General features: G+C 41.1%; 1 protein-coding gene across 2 annotated transcripts; it reads right to left on the reverse strand.

The window, feature by feature from the left end:
* Positions 1 to 1,650: 1,650 nt before the first annotated feature.
* cd302 (CD302 molecule) lies at positions 1,651 to 7,375 on the reverse strand. 2 transcript variants are annotated; one of them, XM_035174263.2, is made up of 6 exons: positions 7,189 to 7,375; positions 5,465 to 5,590; positions 5,243 to 5,353; positions 3,965 to 4,147; positions 3,820 to 3,837; positions 1,651 to 3,720 (listed from the first exon to the last, which is right to left on the reverse strand). In XM_035174263.2, the coding sequence occupies exons 1-6, from the start codon at positions 7,277 to 7,279 to the stop codon at positions 3,518 to 3,520; spliced, it is 732 nt and encodes a 243-aa protein (XP_035030154.1). In that variant the 5' UTR covers positions 7,280 to 7,375; the 3' UTR covers positions 1,651 to 3,517. The 2 variants fall into 2 exon arrangements, with proteins under 2 accessions (XP_035030154.1, XP_035030153.1); XM_035174262.2 differs by having other exon boundaries at positions 3,820 to 3,840; positions 7,189 to 7,372.
* Positions 7,376 to 8,062: the final 687 nt, after the last annotated feature.

Genomic DNA, 8,062 nt, shown 5'->3' on the forward strand with positions numbered 1-8,062 from the left:
ACAATAGATTGCAGATCTGTGTATAGGTTCAGTAGACCTTATACTGCTGATACTCACACTGAGCAGTCATTTTGTCTTCACTTCATTATTCATTCTTTTATTTGAAAACAAATTGAGATGAGGGCAGCAGCTCAGAGGTCTGGAACCAGGCGAGACTGTGGGAAGAAAGGAACATCTGCAATCGCACCCCGAGCTTTATAAATGCATCACTTTGGGCTCCTTTCAAAGGCTTTTTTCCCCTGGAACATTCAGCTGTTGTATTTCTAATAAATTATACTTGGTTGCATATTCATGAGAGTGAATCACGAGTTTCAATAGGACATGTCTGCTCAAAGCCATGACCACATAAACCACCTCTAAAGGCCCAAAGACCTGTATATTAATTGAAAAGTGTCACTTTCACTCCCGTGTCGAAAATGGTGATATACAGTAAACAAATAGATTCATTGTCATTGAGTACAACAGGATTATTTTCAGTGGTCCAGATTGTCCATTCACCCATAACACAGCAAAGAAAAAAGATTATTCACCAATAGATAATAGAAATTCCTATAAATATATAAATATTCCTACTCAAAGCCCTATAGATATATAAATATTCCTTTAACAAATCCTATAAATATAAATATTCCTTAAAAAGACATGCATTGCCCAAGATAAATTAAACAGATAAATTAAACACACCAAGAATGCACCGACAAGGAGAGCTTTGAGCCACTGGGACTGTGCACACTGCCATCATTGTAACAGAACGTAAATACGTTAACAGCCTTACAGTCAGTATCATTTAATCTGGAGACTCGATCACAAGTTAATAATTGGCTAATAACCAGGAGGACTTTCACCTCAGCCTGAAGAAAAGATAATATTTGAAAGATTATATTATATTATTTTATGATTTAACATCAGATTCTGTATGTCATCCACTGTATTTACACTGCATGCAACGTGATCATCCTCCATGTTTTTGAATTTCATTGATTTAATGGCTTCTCTGCAGAATCACAGAGAAAGAGAAGTGTCATATTGTGAGTCACTGTCCCACCTGGTGGCCAAATACAGACATTATCAGGAAGGTTTGGGGTGAAAGATTTTACTGTTGTGGTTCTACATTAAGGTACCACATCACAAAATGTTGGTCCTAAAAAAACTTCAATAAAACACTTCTGGATGTGAAAAAAAACACGTAGAGAGAGATCTGAACAGAAAGAGGAACATGCAGCGGAGATTCAAAGGGAATTCGTTGGGTGACAGACTTCTTGGAAGTCTAAAATTAGACATGCATGAGTGGAAAGAGAAAAGATTTCCTGCTGACTTGTCTCAGTTCTGTTTCATCTTGGACCACGCTGAGATGTCAATAGAGCCGCTGGACATTCAGATGGAGAGTCGCTTTTCAATGACAGTGACCTAGATGTCCTTTCAGAGCTAATTAGGATCCAGTCCTTATTTTGGCATCCTAATTCATCTTCTTCTCCTCAATTATGCATTGACATTATATATATATATATAATGTATATATATATATATATATATATATATACACCCAAGACTGGAGGGTGGCATATTCCTGGAAATAAGAAATACTTGCAGATACCTCTTCATGGGACTCTTGACTCAGAACAATTCAACAAAAAGCTAATCAAACCATTCTTCTACTCAAACATACTTTATTATGAAAAGCACACAGGGGCTCAGATTCTGCCAAATTAATGCCAGATATTGCACAGTAGCGTTCATGCTGTTGTCATTAAAAGTATTAAGAGGGATATTTGCCATTATTCTGCAATATACCCATCATATAGAGCCAAGTCTTGATTGTCTTTAATGTCACAGGATGATTATTTCCATTTACATCAAAATCATGACCACTCTCTTATAAAATTAAACAATGACAATGCTGTATGTTACATACTGTAACATCTGTTCACTTAAACAGACACAAATCAGATCAAAGTGTGGATATAGATTATCAACATGATAATCACACTGAAATATTCTGGAATGACAGTTTTATACTTATTGATTATGTTCTTTCATCTCATCCCAACATGGAGGAGGCAGAAAGATTGTAAACCATCATAACAAGTTGGTAGAAATCTTTCAGTCCACTTAATTACAATGCATGGAAATTGGTCAGGACGTCTCTGTATTTATTTAGGAAGGTTTTCAATGTAAATAGGATACCTGGACAAAAAAGAAAATCGGCTTTACAGACTCCACCTCATTGGCTCATTTACATACATGTAACCAGGCAACTGATCACTGGGCTCTCGTTCTGATCCCACTATGTACATGTGCATTTTTAAAACCTTGTGATTGAAGATTCCTGTTTCTATGAACACTACATGAAGGGAAACAACTGAAGTTCTACCGTTGAGTCCTCACATCATGTCTCTGGAGGAAGCTGTATGATGTCTGATAAAATGACCCCGGTGATGTGATCAGGGTTATTTCAGCTCAGGCTTAAAGACAATACATTTATAACAGAGAAAACATGCTAATGTACAGAAGAATGCAGCATTCATGAGCTTCAATCAATACTGAGGAATATGAGTCAGAATATCCCAACTTAATCTGAAGATAATACTTTTTTTACTTTAACAGAAAATGTCTACTCACAAAAAGTGTCAACGCTTGGCTCTTACATTAATCCATTCCTATTTTTATACGCAACAAGTTATTTTCCACAGGCAATGTAGCGCTTGATGTTAACCTAGTGTGACGGGTGATGTTAAATTCGAGCTACAGCTGCTGATGAAAATGAATCAATCTGAAGAAATTAACATCTGATTCTAGCGAGTGTCCGTTAGTGCAGACGACAAAAAAAAGCAGACACAGTGACATATTTATGTGAAGAAGTTAGTATCAAAAGTATCCTGGTCAGTTTTCTCACAATCACACTAAATTATTCAGTCGGGACACAGACATGACACTCCCCCAAAAATACTGCCTCAGGCTTCATCCACACAACAACGTTTTAGTTTTAAGAAAGCACCACTGATGCTATGTTTAGGCCTTGGCGACCACATGACTGCAGTGTTTTCAAGTGCCCAAAACGGAGAAGTTTGAAAACACTTCTGGCCCCATTTTAGTTTGAAAACTCCTGGGCTGTCTTTTAGTATGGACGGGCAGAAACAGAAAGATGTTTACATGTACTCATGTAAGTGAAGACTTGTTCCACCTCATGGTCGGTCCAAGAAAACATATCCCAATTTCACCATTGCTGTTTCTCATTCAAAAATATTTGCTGCAACTAAGCAACCAACTGCAGAGTCTACAATCTGATTCCTGTTTACACTGGCACGCACATGCCCGGTGTACACGATTGGTCATGTGATATGTATTTTCAGGTGGATGGAGATTATTTCTGATTCGGAGCTAAAGCACAAGTCTGGACGGAGATTTTCGTCCTTTTTTTACAACTAAAACATATTAGTATGGATGTAGCCTCAGTAACTGCTGTAAGAGTGGAATTCTCTCCGCATGAACACCCACCCAGTGAGAAGGGGGAGTTGTTCTACGGCACACTGTCGTTCTCCTCAGCCTCCACCAGGCACGACTGGTCCGTCTCCAGGACTCGGAACGGAGGGTGGTACTCGAATGCCGTGAAGAGGGTGGTGCCAAGATTGTGCTTCTGGTGCAGGAACCAAATAACCGCTGAGACTCCCATGATAGCCACTACGCTGAGAATGACCAGGGCCGACAGCAGCGCGCTGGGTTCTGAGGAGGACGGGTTACAATGCAAGGAAGGTCACTAGTATAAACACAAAGAAAATCTCAGAGGAATATGTAAAGGAACAAGCTCAAAGGTCCACTTACTCTGCTTGGCTTCCTCTGCTTCTGAGGGGAAGGAAAACATTTTGAGTGGAAACAATATCCTGAAGTCACATTGGTTCAAATTCCTTCTACACATAAATCATTCATTTAGTAAATTATTAGGGGGAAAAAAAGACTTGTATCTTACTCTGAAGGATCTCACAGATCACACCGTTCTCCACCTCATCCAGGCAGCTGACATTTTCCCACTTTCCCGTGTTGCTGTGCAGGGTCACGCACGTGTCCAGGGGCACGAGGTCTGACGGAGACGAGCTGTCCTCCCAGTTAGTGAATCCCACGGGGTCCTCGCCGAACCACCTCATGTCCTCACCTGTCAAGACACGCCAATCACTACTCCAGCATGACGGGGCAGCAGGAATACCAAGCACCATCGCAGACAACGTCAGCCATGGAGCGGGGAAATTACACCGTCCCACTTTTGCTTTGTCTTTGGGCCCCTTTTCCGGCATTCACACACAAACTGTGCCGAGTTTCATCACAAATAATATGAAAGACGAATATGAAAGCGATATCCAACTTTTTTTTCCCATGACTGTTTTAAAATAGTAAAAAAAAACAGTATTTCCCGAAGCAATGCCAGGATTTCAAGGAGGATAAATCAGTGCTGTCCCCGAAGCTTTGAAAAGTTGCTGGCACCAGCAGAAATTAGGGGACAGGCCAACAGACAGAGGAAAACGCAAACATGTCTTTCAGGAAACTGGAACAATAGCTGAAACACAGACGGTGACTGTGTTTACATGGACAGCAATATTATTACTTTTAACCTTATTCCGAATATTCCATTCATATTCCTGTTTACATGTTACAGAGCATAGTCAGATCATAACTCATGTCAACATTACTTCCTACTTCTTTACACTCGAATCCAGGAAGTGCACTGTCAAGCAGTTGGTAACTGCCGAATGTCAAGGTTGCAAAAAGCTGTGAAAAGGCCAACAGGTCGTTATAATGTGATTGAGACATGTACATGTCCACATAATGCTAATTATGTCGGAAAGCTACACACATTTAATAAGATTACTGCTTATCAGAGTATGACCTTATTCAGGTTAAGGTAATCAGTAAATGTTGTTTACATCGACCACGCTGAGGCACTACAGGTCGATGTATTTTCAATCGCTGTGAAACGAAACATTATTAAAAGATGGAATTATATAATTTCATGTCTTTTTTTTCAGGCTATAAAGAAGAATAGAAACATGTAGATTATGAATCTTGAGTGTAGAACATAAATATATGTGAAACAAAACTGTAATGTTCAATGTCGGGTTTCCACCGAGTTCCTTCCAACCAGTTGTAGTTGATAAATTGGTCTTTCAGTTTCTGATTGTTATCAATTTTTAGATTTGATCTAATGGAAGTTGTCCAGCATGTTCCCACAGTACTCCGGTCACATGGTACTTACTGCTTGTGTCATAATACATTCCCAGCCACACGTTGACATTGCCTTTCCACACCTCTGGGCTATATTTAATGACAAAGTCATTCTCCTCCGCACTTTGTATGGTCAGAAGCTCTGGGGGAATAAAACACAAAGCAGTGTTCAATATATCACCACACTGAGGATACGGCGCACATTTGTCATTTGGTCTTTGATGAAAACTTGAAAATAAAACGTCTCACGTACCGAAACCTTGGCAGAGAGATTTTGCTCTCTCAAAAGTGTAGCTTTTGATTTTGTCCTCCTCCCCGTGAACAAAGTGGTAACATCTGTCTTGAAGGGGCACCCAGGTGCGTCCATCTGCAGGGCAGTCTGAGGAGCGTCAGGGGGCAAAATGTGGTCATGGAAATATCTGATATATGACCCATTTACCTGAATTAAGGAGAAGACATCTAACAAAACACCTTATGAAATATGACTTGACAAACCATTTATCCTCAAAACATTAAGTTTAGCTGAAGGCCAGTTAACACAATCTCACAACCGGGAATACAGGGGTTCTCAAAATGGGGTTCACGGACCAATTAGGGTCCTTAAGGGGTTCCAGGTGGTCCCCAGCAAAAAGAGTATCATTTATTTTAACTGTCCTTTCATCCACAAGCTAGACACTAAAGCTGCTTTCAGACATGCACTGGAGTCCGCAGACCCTCAGTATTTTTTCCGGAGGAGGTGCATGTGTGATCACAAATGTCCGAGTGAGACACTTGGCAGTTTCTATGGAAAGTGTTATCCGCCTGGCCTCCTAGTATTAAGTCGATGTGAGGACACAGCAGGGATCCCACAGAGCGAGTTGGGGGGTTGATGACGCTTCTTACACACGACAGAAGATAAATTTAAGAAAACAAATATCTCCCTGTGAAAAAGCGGTGTCATACAAGTAGGAGACACCGACGAAGATGTCAAGATCGTTTGTGGTGATAAAGGCTGACGATGTGTCAGGTGCCATAAACAAAAATCACGTGATCTACACAGCGGAGTTAATACGTCACTTCCTGCCTCTGTCTGCTACAACACTGGCCTGAATAATGAGGAGGAATTTGTAAATGTTGTAAAATTAATGGAGAAATACCAAAAACATTTGAGAAAAATCCTAGAAAATATGCCAAAAAATTACCAGTTAGAGACCCAACAAGTCTGGTCCTGAATTTCATTCAAACCCCAGAATTCGGTTGAGTTGAGGGTGCCAGTTAAGGGGTCCTTGAAATGCATACATTTGAGAACCGGTCCCCTAATGGACTGCACAAGTCTGTACTACTCTGACGACTCCACTGGTGGACATGGTTCCTCTTAACTGGTCCAGCCTGTGTGTGCGGTTTACAAGGTTCCTCGTGAATTTGTTTGGAGTTTTTCTGCCCCATCAGGTTTTTCTCTGTTTTCCTTCTCAAGCTGCTTTAAAAATTTACACATCTGTCTCGTCCCAGTGAGTCTGACATCTTTCCCCTTTATAAGGTTGTACCAACTGTGTAAGTGTAATGTGCCCGTTTGACCCACACTACTGCCACTCACTGTTCGATCACACAAATCTGATCTCTATAATGAGGGTTTGAACACTTTCATTGCAAGTAAACCAAAGATTAGACGCTTCCAAGCGAATGGGAGAACATGCTTTTCTATCTGTAGTGTTTGCGCACACACACGCACACGCGCGCACACACGCACTCACAGTATGGTGTGTGCTGTGTGTGTGTGGGGTCACAAACAACAGTGTCGACATAGAGGAAAGTTTGAACAACACACGCACATGACGACGTGCAGCCAAACTCCACTGACATGTCTTATCAAGTGAAGCCCTGCACGCCCGCGCGCGCGCGCGCACACACACACGCGCACACACACGCGCACACACAGGCCTACACGCACACAACACCACGATCCGTCCGCGTCGCTTTAGGTTTAAACGCGTCTCTCACCTCCCGTCAGACCAAACTTCAGGTGGAGACTCAGCAGGAAGACGCAGCGCCACACGGATCCAAGATGGTGATTCCTGCTCTCAGGCTCCATGACAGCGAAGACAACACTTCAGCACCAAACTACTTTTCTGACTCAACAAATCCCTCCCACAGCCAGGGGCGCTGCTAGCAGGTTTGGGCCCTATGGAAGAATATAATACTGGACGCCCACACACACACACACACACACCACTACCAGCGTAATGGATGGATGCATAAAATTTAGAAAAGGGTAGTTAGTTTAACCTGCTAGTAAAGGCATTCTAATTTGATGGGGTGTTATTTTATTTAAATATATCTAATGAAGATCAACACTTCCTGTAGCTGTTTCAAAATAAAGGCTCTCCAGCGTTTCTGTTGACGGAATCCATTCATTTAAAAAAAAAAAAAAGCTTTTATTCTGAAATATTTGCAGGAGAAGCACAGCTTCAGACTGTATAGTACTGGTATTTATTTTAAGGAACTAGTTTTATACAAGGAAATATATTAGTCATATCAGAAACCTCACAAAGGCTGTGGTTAAGGGGAACTAAAGTTAACGTAAAGAACTTCGGGTGGTGGGCAGTAGGCTCTCTCTCTCCAGAAATCTCCCAAACAAAATTGAAAATTCGCCCGAGTGGAAAAAGAAAAAGAGTTATTTATCTAGGATGAAAAAGTGCAGTCGCTCAAGCCATCTTTAATGTCTTTGGGTTTAGGTGTCAATTCTTCCCTCTTCTGATCTCTTGTCTTCCATCTACCTCTTACATCCTGATTTAAAACGTATCCTGCTGATGAATTAAACTTGTGGCTCTGTGTGAAAAAAGGTTTTCACACAGGGCCCTCTGGATGGTGCTGT

Source organism: Hippoglossus stenolepis, chromosome 13 (genome assembly GCF_022539355.2).
Source record: "Hippoglossus stenolepis isolate QCI-W04-F060 chromosome 13, HSTE1.2, whole genome shotgun sequence".
In the NCBI taxonomy this organism is placed as follows: Eukaryota; Metazoa; Chordata; class Actinopteri; order Pleuronectiformes; family Pleuronectidae; genus Hippoglossus; species Hippoglossus stenolepis.

Bases quoted from the DNA above. Each gene is read 5' to 3' on its own strand.
- cd302 (XM_035174262.2), bottom strand. From the start codon at position 7,279: ATGGAGCCTGAGAGCAGGAATCACCATCTTGGATCCGTGTGGCGCTGC. The intron at 5,591-7,188 runs GTGAGAGACGCG...GACGCTCCTCAG, and splicing joins GAAGTTTGGTCTGACGGGAG to ACTGCCCTGCAGATGGACGC. The intron at 4,148-5,242 runs GTAAGTACCATG...GTGTCTTGACAG, and splicing joins AATGTATTATGACACAAGCA to GTGAGGACATGAGGTGGTTC.